The sequence below is a fragment of the Silurus meridionalis genome, chromosome 20, assembly GCF_014805685.1.
Source record: "Silurus meridionalis isolate SWU-2019-XX chromosome 20, ASM1480568v1, whole genome shotgun sequence".
NCBI lineage: Eukaryota > Metazoa > Chordata > Actinopteri > Siluriformes > Siluridae > Silurus > Silurus meridionalis.
The window spans coordinates 18,515,677-18,536,304 of record NC_060903.1 but is presented as its reverse complement, the minus strand read 5'-3'; the positions used below and the strand labels follow the sequence as shown (position 1 = coordinate 18,536,304).

The following is a 20,628-nucleotide window of genomic DNA, read 5'->3' as shown; positions in this document are numbered from 1 at the left end:
CTGCATGGGTTTTCTGAGGACTCTTCAGTTTCTTCCAACTTTTTAAAAGCATTCCGGTGGGTGGATCGACTGCTCCAGGTTGTCTCTCAGTATGAATGATTGATGGTAAATCTGTGTGTGTGTGTGTGTGTGTGTGTGTGTGTGTGTGTGTGTGCCCTGTTGTGAACTAGCATTACTGTACACTCAGCATGTATTCCTCCTATCTCACATACAGTAATCCCAGGATTGTGGAGCCACCATGACCCTGACCATGCAAAAGCCATTGCTGAAAAGGCTTCATGAGATACAGAGGTGTTTAGAAATCCTGATGTTTCATGGACAGTGAAGATATTTTTTTTTTGTGAGTTTTTCCCCCAAATATTACCAGAGTCCTAAATTAACGGTGACAAACTCACTCGTTTTTATCATCTTCTCAGCTCGTGATATTTAAGGACAGAACCTTTTGATGGTTCTTGTGCTTGATGAGCCTTGATGGGCCAGCTCATAAATCTGTTTACTCGTCTATCCATGAGCACTTTTTTGTCCTCCTTCTCCCCATGGGCATAATGCGATTTCTGCTGAAGTGTCTCATTATGATAAACCTTGCAGCTACACAGTGACCTGGATCGAGGAGATAACATGGTGAAGTACACGCTATCCGGAGAAGGAGTGGGTTCTATTTTCACCATCGAGCCCAGCACGGGAGACATCCATGCCTTGAGGAGTCTGGACCGTGAGGAGAAGTCCTACTACACGCTGAGGGCGCAGGCCGTAGACGTGGTCACGGAAAGAGCCCTTGAACCCGAGTCCACTTTCATCATCAAGGTCCAGGACATTAACGACAACGAGCCCAAGTTCCTCGAGGGTCCGTATATGGCGAGCGTCCCAGAGATGTCACCTGTAGGTAAGCTGAGCTTCTTCATACGCACACAGGGAAAATATTTGCTTTCCTAAAATGCAGAAAACCTTCCTCCATATCACAGACTTTGTTTTGGAATCCATTTATCTGGGTTACATTAAATTGAACCCTATTTCCTATTCTGGTGAAATATACGGCAGGACTTCCTGAGAGAATTGCTTTTCGGCAATAAAGGTAAACAACGATAACAAGCTTCACATCCTGAACACCCTCTCCACAATCTTTAAAGAGGTCATGTTTCAATTTATAAAGTAAAAAAAAAAGGCTTTTATATTGAAATATATTTATTTACCTGAACCTGACACCATCACCTTTCCTACAGAGGACAATAAACCCTGTTTGCAGTAGATAAAGTTACATTCTGAAGACTGTCTAAGCCACAGAAATGGGGAAAGTGCGAGAACATCCTGAAAAATCGGGGCAGTGAATCATTGTTTGGAAGTTGCTCACAGTCCTGGTCTTTTCTACACGTAGCCAATGTCAGAGAACCTTATATAAAATACTTCAGCCCTTTGAGGTGCGATCAGCCGTGCACTACTCTATCGGCTAATGTTTTAATTTCCTTGCTACATCATGGATTTTATACATGAATATTTCCAAGGCCAAGGTCCTTTCCCTCCTACGCACAGCGTGTAAAATCCTGATATATATTAATTGCTTTCCCGATGAGACTTTATTAAAGACTCGATTGAAATATTTGAAAGGATGTACGATTTATATTTCATCAAATACCTTGTTCCCAGAATCTCATTGCTTCGGCGAGGCATATTTGTGCTTGATGATGAAGCCCAAAAAAGATGGATTTTTTTCTTTCAGAAGTTCTGCTGTGTAACGCGATCGAATTCGGCCACTGCGTCCCAACATCCACTTTTTCTTTTAAGCGTGGTTTATTTCGAAAAGAGTACACGAAGGTGTCACGTCTAATCCTTCGGGGATTAAACTTAAAAGCTGCCATAAGCATTTTATTTACTTTCTCACTCTTTACAGAACAGAACACTCTTTTGTGTCCTTCTTTCTTTCAAGAATTCATCCTTCTTTTTTATATATATTTTTATGTCATATTATTAGCTAGTTATTGTAGTTATAATATACATATGCTCAACATATGAGGACAATCGAATAGATTGATGTTTATGTTTTACATGAAAGTGGTGTAACATTAATGGCTAATGATATTACCTGGTTTGCTAGCAAGCCCGGCTAATATTCTGGGATCTAGCTGATAGTTATACATATACACACATATACAACATATACTGTAGATCAAATAGCATGTGGTAAAATAACATACACTGGTTAAAAAAATACGATTTTTATAAATACATAACACAATGATTCTAAACGACATGCTGTCATTGGGACCTCTGCCTCCGCTGCTCCTGAGAAATGACCTGAAGTTTTGTTATTGACCCACTTCCTCACGTCCCCCATGAGCAGTCCTCTGGCAGTCCAGCGCTGTGTCTTATTGCTTGTACATTCACTTAAATATAGTTTTGGGAACAATTTGTGAGTGTAATATTCGTATTGTAAACTCATCAGCGTCAAGTGATGTTTTAGTGAACAGCAGTTTCAGTTATCCAACAGGAAAAACTCAAATTTCTTATAATCTACTAACATACTTTTATATCATTTAACCAAATATAATGTAATTTACTCTTATAGAATATACTCTAATGTAATCCAATCTAATATATTCGTCTCTTATATGCTCTTATTAATCTATTATACTTTAATACTTTATACTCATATATTCTAATCTAATCTAACATAACATAACAATCTACTTAGAATCAGAATTATCTTTATTGCCATCTTTATTTATAGTATCATAGGATGCGTTTGCAAGAAAAAACTATTAAATATAAGAAGATAAAATAATAAAGTAATAATCAAAGATCTAACTATACAATTTGTTCAGGGTGTGTAAAGTGAGAGAGTGCAATTAAATCTTATTATTAAAATAAGTTTTAAAAGATTATTAAAAAAGTAATCTGATCTAATATAATCCAATCTACTCTACTTTAATCAAATGTAATTTAAAATTCTCTTATCTAATCTAATATTGCAGATCAACAAAGCGTACTTTAAAATTTCTCCAAATTATATATATAAGGCCATGATGTATAAACATTATTATTCTGTGAACTCAAACATTAGTTTTAGAATAATTAATTTTTGTTGCTATATAATGCATTTCATAGTCAAATGTAAGTAATAAATAGTATTTTAATCTAAAGTGCAGGAAATATCATATATGCAGTATAAAATATTATATACAGTATATATATATATATATATACACATTTTAATTTAATTTTATATAAATGTTTATTTAGGTGTAAAACTAACAACTCCAAATCGACGTTATATATTTCCTGGATTCTATCCGTTTATTTTCCAAATAACAAACCAGTTTGCTGAATAAAAATTAAAGTGGGAAACTGCTGAGTTTTGAAGCACACCATTAACCGGTGCGAGGATCTTCATCGCAGTCACGCTCATTGAAACAAAATACGGTTTGAAATACTATTCCGAGTGGAATAACACTGCAGGAGATCCAGTCTTCCTCCTGGAGGAGGTCCGTGGTAATTATTATCGATTCCCGCACGAGAAAATCTACACACTGCAAACTGAGCGTTTATGTGTACTGCATATTAATACGTATCAACACAAACAGATTGTTGTGTCAATTATCATAAGCATTTTATACGTTGTGGCTCATTAAGATTAGGTCACTATAAAAAAAAACCTCCTTAAACCTCAATTCTTGTGTCCAAAAAGTTGCTGTACAGAGGACTTTTTGCAGATAGAAAAGATTTAACCTGGAAAACAACAGTGAAATTGCAGATTTGCAGACTTTTAATTATACAATTAATAATTAATAATATATTTAATAGAATTTACAATTATACAATTAAGAATATATTTAAATATTTAGCTTTTTTCTCTCTGAATTCTCGAATTTTACGTTTACTTCAAATTAAAAACCCAGACTTGTTCCAGCAGGACAATGCTTCTTTGCACAAAACCAGCTCCATGAAGATCTGCTTTCCATAGGTTGGAGTGGAAGATCTCCTGCTAGAGAGCTCCAACTCTAATAAACAGGATAAATGTAAACTCTGATTGCACCCCAGATTTCTCTCCTTCTCACCAACTCCTCTGTAGCTTAATGACTCTATACAAATCTTCACAAAATCTAGTGGAACATCTTCCCAGAAGAGTGGAGGTTATTATAACAGCTGATGGAGACTAAATGTGGAATGGGATGTTCAAAAAGAAGCACATACTGTAGCAAAATTATGTTTAGGTGTCTACAAACGTTTATCCATAAAGTGTATATTAACAATTTGTAAAGCTTTTCCCAAACTCTTTCATTCATATTGTATGTACAGTCCAGATGTGTAAATCCCACAAACTTGTTTCTAGAAAATGCTGTGTTGCCAGTCTGGAGATGATTCTGCACCATGTGACTGAAGAATTATACTTACAGTACTGATAATAATTATCTTGCATTTGATTTCTAATGAACATTTGTGCACGTGTGTGTACAGGTACGTACGTGACACGAGTCACGGCCACCGATGCAGACGATCCCACGTACGGAAACAGCGCTCAGATCGTCTACAGCGTCCTACACGGCCAGCCTTACTTCTCCGTCGAACCCAAAACCGGTACTTCATTACATCGTTCAAAACAGCGCAGTTCTTATGACTGTCTATACTTGGATAATATAATTATAGTGTTCGGTTGATGCTCGATGTTAAAGAGTCTCGATGTGAGATGAAAAGCCTGCGTGAGATTTTCTGATCATTTTCCAACCCCTGAGTCTAAAATAAACATTTCACTGTTCGTACGTCTCACGTTGGCATTTTGTTGAGCTGCATTTTTCTGATCAAAAGTTTCTCCCTGTGAGAGAGTGAAACTATTACAGTTGATTAGCCTTTAGCACAATGTCAAGCGCTCTTAGAGACATTGATTAATGAAGAGCTATTAAAAAACCCGTATCTCCTGATCTCAGCTCAGCCATCAAAGGAAAAATGAATAGGAGTAAACCGTAGCCTGACTGACTTTACCTGCTTCCTCTCATTCCCGTCTGCTCAGGTGTGATAAGGATTGCGCTACCTAACATGGACCGTGAGATCAAAGAGTCGTACCAAGTCATGATCCAGGCCAAAGATATGGGAGGACAGCTGGGGGGTTTGGCAGGAACCACCACCGTCAACATCACCCTCACTGACATCAACGATAATCCACCGAGGTTTGCAAAAAGTACGTCACAACATGGACACAAATTATTAGAAACAATTGAGATGATTTTTGAAAATAGATAAGAAATCTAATGTACTATTATAACGGCTGCATTTATGAGCATTTTGTCACCATAGCAACAGTTTGAAGGGAAAAATGATGGTTTCTTATCTTCAATATGTTTTATCTCAATCTGTTCTGTGATCCAATCTCTCAAAAATCTATTGTTTATCCATTGTAATACTGCAGTATGATTCCCTCATGGGTTTAGCTGCGTTTCTCTGAGGTTCTTACAAGGTTTAAATGAGCTGGAATATTGGATTATTATGAGATTTTTTATTGGAATTTTATAGAATGTTCACATTAATATTGGATTGTGCCCTGTTTTCCTAGGGGGCTCTGATTATTTTTTTGGATGGGGTCATCCATTAGAATGTGGTGTGATGTCTGTGGCCTTCTACTATCATCCAAGACATCCTTTGGCATTTGAAGTTTTATAAAGTGTTCAACCGAAGGAATGTGTTTTGAGAATATCCAATTCCACATTTAGTCCCCATTTGTTATAATAAGCTCCACTCTTCTGAGAAGATGTTTCACTAGAGCTGGCTTCATGAGCATTGTCATGCTGTAAGAGGTTTGGGTCTCTGAGTTCAAATGAAGGTAAAATTCAGTGCTTCCGCATCCAAAAACATGCAATCCAATTTTGTACCTCTAAAATCCACATACGCCCAAAAAAAGCCAGGCGTCCCAATACTTTTGTCAATATTGTTTTTTTCCAAAACTGGAACTACTATTAATTTTCTTTAAATATCTCATATTTCCAGTATTTCTCAGTATTTCCCATAAATCACCAGTGCACCTGGTTTGAGGAGCATTAAAACCCCATCCTAGTGAAGTCTCCTTCCGACAGCAATCCCACTGGAAATCTTTCAAAAGAAATGTATTTAGTGTTATTCAAAAATCCCAGAAAGGTGCTTTGTTGTACACAAGCAGCAGTTGACTGATCGGAAGCAGCCGTGAACAATTATCTGAATCCTTGAACGCTGTAATTAATAAGCAACGGCTTTGTGTACAGCAAGGATCTGCACTGAAGAGCGACCCGGCACGTTCCAGGGCATTAGATCCACGATTGTCCGTGATTAAACCAGCTGGGGGTCTCAGTGACACAAATACAAACAGTTTTGTCGGATTTGCAAATGTGATTGCGACGCCTGTTCGCTCTGCCAGGCCTGCTGAAGTGATTAGCGGCTAATTAGCGCTAACTACCTCCAGACTCTTGCTGTGATCCACTTTTACATCTCATCCTGAGCGACAGGTTCCTTGCTGATTCCTTCTCTTCCTCTTTCGGTGCTCTATAACAGGTGTCTTTCACCTGAGAGTTCCTGAATCTGCGCCGGTGGATTCCTCATTGGGGAAGATCAAAGCCCACGATCTGGACGTAGGGACGAACGCAAAGGTGGAGTACAGGATTGTACCAGGAGACAGCAGCTCCACCTTCGACATCTACACCGACGCTCACACGCAGGAGGGCACTGTGGTTCTCAGAAAGGTATGTATTTATGTGTGTATTTTTAACATCTCATTCTACATTTATTCTTATTCTTATTCTTATTAGCTCTTATAATAACCTCCATTTTTCTGGGAAGATCTTCCACTAGATTTGGTCGAGATTTGTGGAGATTCATTCAAGTGTGTTAGTAAAGTCAGGGACTGATGTAGGTGAGAAGGGGAGGAGGTCAGCATTCACATTTATCCCAAAGGTGTTCAATAGTGTTGGAGCTCTATATCAGGAGATCTTCCACTCCAACACATGTAAAGCAGATCTTCATGGGGGTATTTTCTTTTGCACAGGTTCATTGTCATGCTGGAAGGCGTTTGGGTCATCACAAACCTCCTACAACTCCAATATTGTACTTACAGGATCACATATAGTGGGAAAAGTCGGGTGTCCTGAGACGTTACAGTGTTTTACACGCGTCTGTTTTTTCACGCCCGAGGTTGAGCGACTCTTATTACACCCCGAACCCCATCCCATTTTTCTCCCAGTACCATGTGAATAACGCATTACTGAGCTGTAAAGATGTTATTTTCTACACACTGCCAGAACCAGTAAAAAATCTGATCCATCATCTCCTTACTGGTGGTCAGGACTTGTTCCCCAGGAAACCCTGAGGTACAGAAATGCACCTTCAACAAAACCTCGAAAACGAGTCTCATGGCATGCGATTGTTAGGCCCGAAAGAAAACCAAGCGGTCCATCTTTCTTCCTGGACTTCAAAAAGCATGAATAAATAAACCGGTGCTCGAGGATGAGCTCTGCTACCTCTCGATGCGACGTGACAAGTCAAAATCCCCCGCACATCATACAGCCGAGCCCACTCGCCTCGCCGGGCACGTAACGCACGCGTAAGTGCTTCGGTAAAAGCTCGAGGACGAGGCTGGAGTGCACTCGTTTTTTTTTTCTGGAGAGATGGATCGCTCCATCATTACTGCGGTTTAGCTCAGTGGGGTTCTGTGACTCCGTGATGACTGTTTGAGTCTCTCAAGCTCTCGCTCCTGAGATAAAGATCTCACAGATCTGCAGGTTGGCGCAGTTCGAGTGAAAAATAAAACTGGAAGTGATTTGGCCGTTAAACAGAAAAAATGTAGCTACAGTCATTATCTTAATGATAATCATCCAAAAATATCGATAATTCTAGCAGATCGCCTCAGCCTTTGGTGATGTTTCTGTCCATACACACATTTTTCTGATTTCATTTCTTTTTCCCCTGCTTGTATATTCCCCAAGCTGTACCCAACCTCCAGAGCATCTGAAGAACAAAGTCACGCTGAGTCCTGACTCTGCAGAACCGTATCTGCTGACCCAAAAAAAAAAACAGGAAAATGAATATGAGAAATCCTGACCGTGGGGCTGAGAACTGAGAACAGGGTCAATGACAGAACCACGTTTCTGTCATCATCGTCCGTCCTTTCTGGGGTTTGTGTGTGTGTGTGTGTGTGTGTGTGTGTGCATGGGCACCTTGGGGAACTGCTGAAGCAGTGCATTCTGGGGTGTCTCCTTGCTTCAGGGAGACGGGTCGTGGATATAAGAGGACATCAGAGAGAAAACTGGTTTATATTTGTGCGTGGACACGATTACTCTACAATTCATCTCGTTTTTATTCTTTTATTACTGAACTTTTTCTGCTTTTTCGCTCTTTCACTCTTTTACACAGCATCCAGATCCAGTCCTGATCCCCTGATTTATTATTGATTATTTATGTTATTAAAGCATAACTTACCTTAATGCAGGAATCAAGTCCTAACGCGTTTTTCCCGGATGTGTGTAACACTCTCTGAGGAGATCCATCTCAGGAGCAGGGTTTTCTCCTCTCCTCACTGACACCTGAGTTTATTGTAATTTGCACCTTCTTTTAATTTTCTGCCTCATTAGAACTCCTTCGTTTCCGAATACGGCTCTAAAAATACCTACAAAATACGAGCACAGAGACCCGAGCGAGTGTCTGTGAGTGACACGGTATATCCCGCTTATGGATTTGTGGCTAAACGATAATTATCGCGAAACAATTCACCTGGCAACGTGTCAGGAGCACTGAATACCAAATCAGGACTGTGGGATTTACATCCGATCTCCAGTGAAGACGGGAAGCGTATTTATGTATTTATTCATTTAATGCTGAAGGCATTGAGAAACGTTGAGAGGAATTGTTGAGAAGAAGCTATCCATCTATACTGATAAATAAATATACATTTGTTTCATTTGAAAAAAAACTTTCTGTCATCCCACATTACTTTCACATGCATTTTAATGACATTCCACACTTCAGCACTTCAGCACTGGAAAATTGCCTCAGATTTAGAATAAAGTGTGTGCAGTGTGTGTGGAGTGTGTGTGGAGTGTGTGCAGAGTGTGTGTGGGTGTTTTTCACGAGCCGTATAATCACATGTGAGTCATGCATCACTGTTCTCCTGTACTACGTGATCCTTCACTGATTACTTTCCCGAACACTCCGACTCCGAGGCTTCATTACGATCGCGTTCGGAGAAAAGCGAGCGCTGTTTTCCATCGCGTTTATTTTCTGAAAACTTGCACTCGAGTAGTCAGCAAGCAAAGGCTGACGTGACACAACCTGACACGTGCAATATTTTCCTACATTTTTTTATAAATGAAGGAAGAATAAGAATAAAAACAGCATGTCTTGAACAATAACAAAAGTTGTGTCTGGTGCTTTTAGGGGCGAAATGTTCAGGTGTTCAGGTCCTTAAAGTGTAACTGAACTCACTGTGTAACACCAGTAGAAGTCCCTCACATGGACATCCACGTGTGATTGATCTAATATGCTCTCAGAAGCTCTTCAGCTAAAATACGGATCAGATTTGATCTTTTAGTACTCGCAAAAAAGACGCCATGCAGGCTCTTACACAACACGTCATAATCAAACAATCGCCACCAGACCAGAGCTAATTAAGGGTTCTCTGAGGAACCATCTCATAACGTCCTGGTCACTGAGGATAATCCTGAGGATTAGAAAAACATGAGTTAAAAAGAGTGGTGAAGGTTTTTCACAGACCTGCTGTAAAAGTTCTCAGTTTCCTTGGATTGTATCTTTATATATACGTATAAATAGTAAATATAGTTCAAATAAGTAAATTATAGAACATGAGGAAATGCTGGTGAGAGGAGAACACACTGGACATTCTTCTGCAGGAAAAACATCAGCGACGTGGTACGATAACGATTTCCTTTTACCATGTCGTACATCCTGAAGGGTTTCTTTTTGTGCTCTGATGCTGCAGCGATTTGCCTCGTCGCCGGTGTGGTGTAATAAACAGTAAGCTCCGTATCTTCAGCGTGAAACAGTGGAGCTCAGAGTGTGAGCGATACGTGGGTTACACGTGGAAGGCAGGAAAGTGCTGAGAGTCAGATGCAGCTTCTGACAACTCGACTGGAATTTGAAACGCAGCTCGGTTTGCTCGTGTCATGATGCAACAGCGTGAGCTATAGGAAACTGAAAGCTCCTGCCAAGATAAGAGAGGAAATGGAGACCGGAAAGCGGAGGAAGAGATGCCCTGATGCCACGCGGCACAGAGACGAGAGGAAACGCTGTGCTTTTATGTAGGGAAACGACAGGATCTGACACTACTACACTACAACACCCAGAACCTGAGAGAAGTGAGACTCTGATGGTGTGTTTGTTCTCTCTGATGTCTCATAACCTTCTCCTGTAACACACAACACTGTCAAACAACTTGTTAGGGAAAAGTATTTTATAAATTACTGCTACCTTTACTACCTTTACTACCTCTACTGTTACTTCTACCAGTATCAGGTCGTGCGTTTCACTCCTCAACCTTCAACCATCATCATGACGTCACGTCTGTAGAGACCATCAGTATTATAGAGAAGTGCAGTAGAACAGAAAGCAGAAAGAACTCTTCCCAAGTTCCTATTTGACTTGTGCTTTTTTTTACTTCTGACTTTTGACACTTTTTTTACAGCTTTTTATTTTACAGTTTGCACGTTTTCTCAGTTAAACTCAGTAAACTTCACGTCACGGCGTGTCTCTGTTCCAGCCGCTGGATTATGAAAGCCGGAAAACGTACAGTTTTAAAGTCTCAGCGTCGGACCCGCACATGGATGCTCGTTTCCTGCAGGGCGGCTCACACAGCGACTCGGCCGTGGTGAAGCTCAGCGTGATGGACGTGGAGGAACCTCCTATCTTCAGCAGCTCAGAGTACAGCATGGAGACACGTGAGGGAGCTGCAGGGAACACGATCGGGGTGGTGAAAGCCCACGATCCTGACACGGGGCACAGTCCCATCAGGTCTTTACACACACACACACACATAACTCACGTTTCCTCCCTCAGGTGATCATGAGCTCTGGTGATCTGAAGAGTGTGACATTGTGATAAACATTATTTGTGGATGAATATTTTATAAGGAGACACACAGCAGACTCAGTGATTCAGCACATGCTGGTGTTTCTGCTCTGCTTTTAATATTTCACTACTGCACATTAGCGGCAGTTCCTGTGAGACGATGCAATAACACACACACACACACACACACACACACACACACACACACACACCGTAATACACAATAACACACTGTAATACACAATAACAAACCATAACACACAGTAGCACATCATTATCCACAAGAAGACACAGTTGCACACAATCACTCACAGTTACACACAATAACACACTGCAACACAGTGTAAAACAATATAACACACTGCGATACACAATAACACACAATAACTCACCATAACACACTGTAACATCAAAAAACCTACAATAATACTCCATAACACACCATAATGTACACACCGTAGTATACAATAACACACACCGTAGTACACAGTAACACACTTTAAATACACTATAACACAAGACACACAATGACACACTATGACACCAACACACATCTTAGCGCACTGTAAAACACCAAAACACAAGACACCAAAAGACTCTATAATACACAATAACAAAACAAAAACACACAATAACACACCGTAATATTCAATAACACATTATAACACACAAGATGACACCAAAAGACACTATATTACACAATAACACAACAAAAACACACAAAAACACACACTATAACACACAGTAACACACCATAATACAAAATAACACACAGTAACACACCATAGTGCACAAAAACACACTATAACACATCACACAACATCACACACAGAAGAATACAAAAAACTAAACATTATATTCAGTAACACACAATAACACATTCTGTGTCTTTTAATATAAAAATATATATTTTGTGTCTTTACACTTTATTTACACTTTTGTTAAATGTATTAAAAGTCTCGTTGTCACTTCCTGCATGTTCCAGTTGTGTGATTATAAAGTCGGTGTTGGTGGTGTTTTTGTCTCACTCATAATTAAAGCTCTCAGAACTCTGAAAACATTACACACACTCATGTGTACACATTGTGATGTTTCTGCTGTGCAGTTACTCCATCGAGTGGAACCCAGACACGGAGAATTACTTCAGCATCGATCCTGTCCAAGGCACCATTTATTCCCGAGAAGCTCTGGACAGAGAGACGACCCCAAAACACAACATCACTGTTGTTGCAACTAAAGTCAGTAAGTACACAATACACACAGAGTCATTCCTCATCAGTTCCTCATCAGTTCCATGTTGTTCTCTTCATGTTCTTAACTACACACACTTCGTTTCCTCATCGTTCTCCTCCAGTCCTATCTCATCGTCTCATCCACATCTTCATGAGCTTCATCTGTGATGATGAAGAAGAAAACACACCAAAATGTGCAGTGACAACAAATAAATCCGATTACTAACAACATCACTCCATCTAGTGGACATTTACAGGAACTGCAGTGATGTGTACAGTGTTGTCTATATGTTAGAATTTTGTGTGTGTGTGTGTGTGTGTGTGTGTGTGTGTGTGTGTGTGTGTGTGTGTGTGTCAGTGTTGTGTATATTTTAGTGTTGTACTGTATGTGTACCAGTGTTGTGTATATAATCAGTGTTGTGTAGCTGTGATGTGTAACAGTGTTGTGTATATGTTATAAATGTTATAATTGTGGTGTCTGTGTGTGTGTGTGTGTGTGTGTGTATCTGTATTGTGTTGTGTCTCAGAATAGAAATGTCCTGCTTTGATCTTTCAGATGATCCGCTCCTGTACAGTCGAGTTGATGTTGTAATCACGGTGCTTGATGTCAATGAGTTCCCTCCAGAACTTTCTTCTCCGTATGAGGTGTTTGTTTGCGAGGATGCAAAAGTAGGCCAGGTAAGTGTGTGTGTGTGTGTGTGTGTGTGTGTGTGTGTGTGTGTGTGTGTGTGTGTGTGTGTGAATAATCCTGCAGTCAGTTAGTCACAGCGTCGGCATACAAAAATGGTTGTGATTTTGAGAGCGATGTTACGTGCTGTTTTGAGACAATACAGTGTGTGTGTGTGTGTGTGTGTGTGTGTGTGTGTGTGTGTGTGTGTGTGTGTGTGATTGCTCTTATTTAGAAGTGTTTTAGGTAAAACCTGACAAAGACTCTTCTTTTCAGACGAGTCAGAGTTCAGACTCTCTCTCTCTCTCTCTCTCTCTCTCTCTCTCTCTCTCTCTCTCTCTCTCTCTCTCTCTCTCTCTCTCTCTCTCTCTCTCTCTAATGTTCCTCCTAATGTACACTATATGCCAAAAGTTTGTGGACACCTGACTATAAGATTGCTATGTGCTTCTATTTGAACATCCCATTCACATGTGCTCTTATAATGAGCTCCACTCTTCTGAGAAGAGGTTCCACTGGATTTTGTGGAGATTAATTCATCCACAAGGGTGTCAGTGAAGGTGTGGAGGTCGGGGGTGCAGTCAGTGTTCAGTATGGTTGCAGCTCTATAGCAGGAACAGGTTTGGGTCTCCAAACCTTTTCTCTAAAAACGTCCTATACAGTTGTGTATCTCCAACGTTCCATATCAGGTTTGGAACAGAACCACACATGACTGGAAAAGTTGGGTGTCTGAATACTTTTGGCAGTACAGTGTGTATGTGGAATTGAACCCTGTGGCGTTTGGCATCGCTGCACTTCTTTTACGAATTAATATTGAATTAAAAAGTACTGAAAATAAAAGTGTTTTTAAATACGGTGTTTAAATGATGCTTCTGAAGGTGTTCATGATTATGTTGTTTACTTACGGATCACGTGACTCACTACGGCTAATTAGGAGCAGCTTGCTAGTTTCTTTGCCAGATTTCTTCACTTCGTTAACTCCAGAGAAACAAATCCATGCCTAAGCATCTGCATGCGTTTTCCTCTAAGCAGCTTTGTGGGGAAAAAAAGCGATTTCTCATTACATCCAAAATAAGATTTATCATGGCAATGCTGGATTCTGATTGGTCACAAGGTGTTCACTGATTGCCCAGACACTTGCAAATCACATGTTTATACAGGGATGGCACAGGGAATTTTAGAAACAAGGAGTTGGCGACTTTGGGGCGTGGGTGATTGATTGAAACCAGTATGAGCTCGGTTTGAACCCCTTGCCGTTACTTATAATGGATTTTTTGATAATATAATATAATTGAGTTATGATTTTCTATGGTGTGAGGGCCGTTCAACACCACCTGGGACTTATTTTTAAATTCTGAACCCTTTTCTTCAAAAACAATATCATCTGCATACATCATAGTCCACAGAGACTTCTGTTTGACTTTGTCCTTCAACCGGTCCATCACCACTGCAAACAGGAAAGGGCTCAGAGCCGATCCTTGATGCAGTCCAACCTCCACCTTAAACCAGTCTGTCGTTTTTATGCACACTTCACTGCAGTCACACTGTCCTCATACATGTCCTGCACCACCCTCACATACTTCTCTGACACACCAGACTTCCTCATACAATACCACAACTCCTCTCTTCACCCTGTCGTACATTTTCTCTAAATCCACAAATACACAATGCAGCTCCTTCTGACCTTCTCTATACTTCTCCATCAACAGTATCAAAGCAAATAATGCATTGGTGGTGCTCTTTCTTGGCATGAAACCATACTGTTGCTCACAGATGGTCACCTCTTCTCTCAGCCTGGCTTCCACTACTCTTTCCCAGAACTTCATGGTGTGACCTAACTGGTAATGATGCTGAAAATCCCTCACACTATCACTATTCTTATAAAAGGTTTTACGCTGATCACTTGTTGTGCACTACTCCACTGCTCCATTAGGGGCACTAACTCCTAGTTCCCTAAATTTTCCGTTTCCCTGCGCCACCCTTGTATTATTGTCTTTGTGCTAATACATACTTGTTTCTATAGTAACAGCTGATTTACCAGATTAAGCAAGTCTTTATGTTATTGCATCCAGGTGATCCAGGTCTTCAGTGCTACAGACAGAGACATGCCTAATATAGGACACAGATTCTTCTTCAAATCTCCCAGAGATATCCGGAACAAGAACTTCACTATCCGGGATTATGGAAGTAAGTGTTGTAGCTCCTGAATGGTGGAAGTGTCCAGTGGAAGGTTATGGTTTTAAAACAGTGTGATGGCTTTGCTATTGATGACTGAATGAGAAAGAGAATAATGATCTTGCTTTGTGGTTGGAAAGACTAGCCTTGGAAGGACATACACTTACATTTACAGAGTAACTTATAACAGAGCAGTTGATGGTTGAGGACCATGCAAATGTCTTAATTTTATGCAGATTTATGCAGATTTGATGAATAACATCTGACAGCAAGCCAGAACAACCACCTCACCTCCTCCATGTCTGACTCCAATTCAGTCTGTAGATTTCTTTACATGACTAGATAAACTAAACCCTTCATTTAACAAAACCGTCAGGAACATACTGTAGGTTGGCATTTTATCTCGTTATTTTCTTCTCTGAATTCTGGTCAGCAGGTCATATAGCTGGTAAAGCTCATAATCGTTTTTACCTCCAACTTTTGTCAATGGATCGTCTTTGTTGCTTTGGTTTATGGTTTATGAGTCCGACATGTGGCCTGCTGAGTGTAATTCTTTATTGCATCACACACAATCAATAACCACCTTTTCACTGGAGAGCTTTAGAGCTGCAACTCTGATCAGGATCTGTAGCTTGTGGTGCTTTTCTCCGTGAGCCAATGAAACACAGCAAGCAGAAACAAAACTGACTTGAAATGTCATATGCTTTATGTTTGACAATAATTCACAGTATGAATGGTTCTTCAAAACGTCAAGAAATTCCCAAAAGCCACGTCTGTATGTTTAAATTACTGAACATTTACAACATTCGGGAGACGCCCTTTTCATAACGACTTACATTTGTCATTTTATACAACTGAGGGTTAAGGGCCTCACTCAAGGGCCCTGCAGTGGCAGCTTGGTGATGCAGGGATTTGAACTCATGACCTTTTAATTAGAAGATGTACATCTTTACCACTATTTTACCACATCCCCAATTTTATCAATGCCAAGTTAGTAGCCGGTGTATCTAAAAGATAATGGAGGCTGCTAATTGTGATAATTCCACATCTGTAAACAGCAGTCCAAACACCAATTGGATTCTGAATCCCGACACAGCTTCTAAATCCAAATCCTTATTGGGGTCAAAATAATTACAGAGGTTCTAAATTGTAATGGGAGTCCAAATCCCATTACCCAAGAAGTGGTTCATATCCTAATATGAAGGGTCCAAATCCCAGTAGGGGTTCAAATCTCAACAGAGGTTATAAATCTTAATGGGTCCCTAAATTCCAAAGGTGGTGGTGGTTAGGGAGAAGTTCCAACCCCAGCAGTACCACATCTATGACCAGGGGTCCAATTCTCAGTGAAAGTCCAAATCACAGTAATGCAAATTCTCTGAGCGCAAAATTGGCCCCAAATTGTTGAAATGCTCTGTGTTTCTTTGTGTACTGAAATAACATGACCACATGAGACAAAATGCGCGTTCTGTTCACTTTGGGTCAGCGTGACCCGTTTTAAATTTGGACCGAAATGGACTGACGTGTTCTTAACACGCTTAGATTAAAAATGAGTTTGTTCTTTCAGCAGAAGCTTTTTTTTAATAATGAATTTTCATAATGAAATAAAATGTTACAGTTGAATGCTCTGAAAGCTCTGATCATTACTGATGAGTGCAGAGGAGTCCACATACTACTATGTGTGTGTGTGTGTGTGTGTGTGTGTGCGCAGACAACACAGCCGGACTTGTAAACAGGCGTGCAGGATTTGGGCGGAGGGAGAGGAGTGTGTATGAGGTGCCGGTGGTGGTGGAGGACGGCGGCTTCCCCGTCCAGAGCAGCACCGGGACGCTGAGTGTACGTGTCTGTGCTTGCGATGTCTCCGGCTCCATCTTGGACTGCAGCACCAAAGCTTTTCTTCTGCCTCTGGGTCTCAGCCCTGGAGCTCTGCTGGCTATTCTTCTGTGTGTGATCATTCTGCTGTGTAAGACGTGTTCATGACACACACACGTTCATAATGATTATATCCTGCACCTTTAGTGTCCTTGTCTTTAACCTTCAATTTAGAATGTTACTTTAAAATCTTATTTCTATTATCTTTTAAGAAAAGGAGGCGTGGCCTCTGTCTCTGTTAGTAATTAGGATTTGTTTATAAAAGGAGGTGTGGCCTCTGTCTTTTAGTAATTAAAATTAATCTTTAAAGGAGGCGTGGCCTCTGTCTCTGTTAGTAATTAGGATTCGTTTATAAAAGGAGGTGTGGCCTCTGTCTCTAAGTAATTAAAATTAATGTATCAAAGTAGGCGTGGCCTCTGTCACTTAGTAATTAAGATTAATCTTTAAAGGAGGTGTGACCTCTGTCTTTGTTAGTAAAAATTTAGATTAATTTCTAAAGGAGGTGTGGCCTCTGTATTTATTAGTAATAATTAAGATTAATCTCTAAAGGAGGTGTGGCCTCCGTCTCTGTTAGTAATTAGGATTCATTTATAAAAGGAGGCGTGGCCTCTGTCTCTTTTAGTAATTAGGATTTGTTTATAAAAGGAGGCGTGGCCTCTGACCCTTAGTAATTAAGATTTATCTTTAAAGGAAGTGTGGCCTCTGTCTTTGTAAGTAATAATTTAGATTAATTTCTAAAGGAGGCGTGGCCTCTGTATCTATTAGTAATAATTAAGATTAATCTCTAAAGGAGGCGTGGCCTCTGTCTTTTTTAGTAATAATTTAGAATCATTTCTAAAGGAGGCGTGGCCTCTGTATCTATTAGTAATAATTAAGATTAATCTCTAAAGGAGGCGTGGCCTCTGTCTTTTTTTAGTAATAATTTAGATTAATTTCTAAAGGAGGCGTGGCCTCTGTCTCTGTTTGTAATAGTTAAGTGTAATCTCTAAAGGAGGTGTGGCCATTGTGTCTTACTCCTAGTTAAAAGGGTGTGGCCAGTGTCTATTAGTACAAATAAAAGGGGCGTGCCATCTGTTTGTTAGTCCTAATAAAGTAGGTGGGCTTTACAGCTCAGACCCACTTGCTGCTTTAAATGTAAATTTAAATCACACCAAATGACAGAAGTAAATGCACCCCATCATATATCCAAGCATGGTAAGGAGGCTCTTATTTTTGCCACGAGGGGGCAGTGCTGTAAAATAAACCTAGAAACCTGGAACTGAAACAGAAGCAGGAAAGAAAAAAAGACCCACAAATGGCTTCCTAATTACAGTCTCAGGTTTATTCAGGAGAATCTTCATGCTGCTTCTGCAGAATGAAACCTTACATGTGATTCATGGCCTTGTTACAGCCGTGTTTCTCTCTCTGTCTTTCTGTCAACCTCCTGCCATCTCCATTTCTCTCTCTCTCTCTCTCTCTCTCTCTCTCTCTCTCTCTCTCTCTCTCTCTCTCTCTCTTTTACACCCACACACTCTATCTATCTCTGTCTTTGCCTCTCTCTCTCTCTCTCTCTCTCTCTCTCTCTTACACACACTCTATCTATCTCTGTCTTTGCCTCTCTCCTGACCCTCTTCTATCATTTCAGTTTCTCTGTGTAGTGTATTTCATGCCTACCCTTGTTTTCATTCTTACCATCCTTATATTTAAATTTTCTTTCTTTCTTTCTTTCTTTCTTTCTTTCTTTCTTTCTTTCTTTCTTTCTTTCCCCATTTTTCCCCACCATTTTCTCTCTCGTTCTTTCTCTCTCTCTCTCTCTCTCTGATATTCCCAATCCCCTCTTTTTCTCGTTCAATGTTGTTGTTGTTCTCATAATGTTCTCTTTTTTTCTCTTTTCCTTTTTCACCCCCCTCACTCTCTCTCAATACCCCAATTTATTGGCACACTCTTTCTGTTTATCTCTCTTGTCCTTTCTCTCTTTGTCTGTCCGTCTCTCTCCGTCTCTCTCCGTCTTTGTGTTTCTGTCCTTTGTCCTCGCTGTGAGAGATGGAAATGGAAGCTGAGTCTGTCTGTCACTCAGGGAAGCACAACAGCGCATAAAAAGAGCGAGAAAACAGGAAGTCAGCTAATAACACACACACGCACACACACACACACATATACACACACACACACACACACACACACACACACACACACACACCTCTCAGGGTCACTTTCTTCTCGATTAATTTATTTCACCTGTGATCACATTATTTGCATAACGATGTGTGTGTGTGTGTGTGTGTGTGTGTGTGTTGGCAGTAACTTATGCTCCATATTATGTCTTGCAGCGATCGTGGTTCTGTCCGTGTCTCTGAAGCGCCACAGGAAGAAGGACGCTTTGATGTCGTCGAAAGAGGACGCGAGGGACAACGTGATCCGCTACGACGACGAGGGCGGAGGCGAGGAAGACACGCAAGCCTTCGACATCGGAACTTTGCGCCACCCGGAGGCCGTAGAGGACTCATCTGTCCACCGTTACGACCTCCGGGACGACAGGAACGGCGAGGACGTTCAGGTGTACCTCCAACAGCGGTTACAGGAGAACCACCGAGACGACACGGAACCACCGTACGACTCGCTGGCTACGTTCGCTTACGAGGGCTCGGGTTCCGCGGCTGAGTCGCTCAGCTCAATCGAATCGCAAACTCACGAGATCGACATCGGCCTGGACTTGACGTCGATGGGAGACCTGGGACCTCGTTTTAGCGATCTGACTCTGATCCTTTCCATGAGAAAAGACAATGAAGGAGAATCGTGTCTCCCACACGCTGAGGGATCAGAACCGAGACGAGACGACTGATGCGATTTTATTCTTGGAGAAGAGCTCTGTGAAAGTGGAACACCTGGAAAGGTATTATTTCAGGCATAACACCTCGACCGAGGCAGTACCAGAGACGTGCGCATCTTTTTATTTTTTTTTCCTCACGCGTTCCTCAACCTGTTTTCAACTCATTCAGGTTGGAAGTTGCAAATCCTTCTGACTGCGTCTTCACTCCAGCTTCATGTTTGCACTTGTCAGGAACTGAGTTTAAAAAAAATCCTTTCGGGGGGATTTTGTAAAAGCGCCCCTTTGATATGAAAAAGTGCCTCAAAACTTCTTTTCTTTTTCTCTTTCGGTTCACACGCTCATTCTTCCAAGCTAATCGACTTCGCTCTCTGTAGCTTGAGTTTCTCACTTGTTATGAAGAAGGGACTAAAAAATAAAGAAATAAAGATCAAAGACCTTTGTTTTGCTCCTTCAATCGGTGACGTTGTGTTGAAGTTTGGGATGCGAGTACACAGTAAATCTGGAAGTGTGTGCGTGTACCGCTTTGCAAATATCTCATAGTACAATAAAGAAATACTTTTAGCGTACAATTATGCAGAATAAAGAATCTACGCTAACACATTCACATGCTAACATGTTCCTAATAAGATTAGTGAAAGAAAGCTGGTATGCTAGCATGTACACTGCTATGCTAATAATCAAGTGTGCAAATAGGAGATTGGATAGGATTTTCAAACGCAACAAACTGTGATGCACTCTCTATCAGCAGGAACTTCTTCAGTAATCTGAGCTACAGGAGCTCTTCTGTTAGGCCCACAAGAGCTGCAGTTTTGGAGATGTTCTGATCCAGTCGTCTGGACGTCACAATTTTG

At 40.7% G+C, this 20,628-nt stretch overlaps 1 protein-coding gene across 2 annotated transcripts in view; it reads left to right on the top strand.

Moving 5' to 3' along the window:
* The window catches only part of cdh12a (cadherin 12, type 2a (N-cadherin 2)), a 45,234-nt gene extending 24,888 nt beyond the window's left edge, over window positions 1-20,346 (top strand). Inside the window, exons 3-12 of one of the 2 annotated variants that reach the window (XM_046876661.1) lie at window positions 589-883; window positions 4,450-4,569; window positions 5,000-5,167; window positions 6,508-6,695; window positions 10,721-10,971; window positions 12,134-12,270; window positions 12,817-12,938; window positions 14,997-15,111; window positions 16,808-17,059; window positions 19,278-20,346. In XM_046876661.1, the coding sequence (XP_046732617.1) occupies window positions 589-883; window positions 4,450-4,569; window positions 5,000-5,167; window positions 6,508-6,695; window positions 10,721-10,971; window positions 12,134-12,270; window positions 12,817-12,938; window positions 14,997-15,111; window positions 16,808-17,059; window positions 19,278-19,789 (2,160 nt within the window). In that variant the 3' untranslated portion in view covers window positions 19,790-20,346. The remainder of the gene's footprint in view (window positions 1-588; window positions 884-4,449; window positions 4,570-4,999; window positions 5,168-6,507; window positions 6,696-10,720; window positions 10,972-12,133; window positions 12,271-12,816; window positions 12,939-14,996; window positions 15,112-16,807; window positions 17,060-19,277) is intronic. The other variant, XM_046876662.1, reaches the window with a different exon arrangement.
* Window positions 20,347-20,628: the final 282 nt, after the last annotated feature.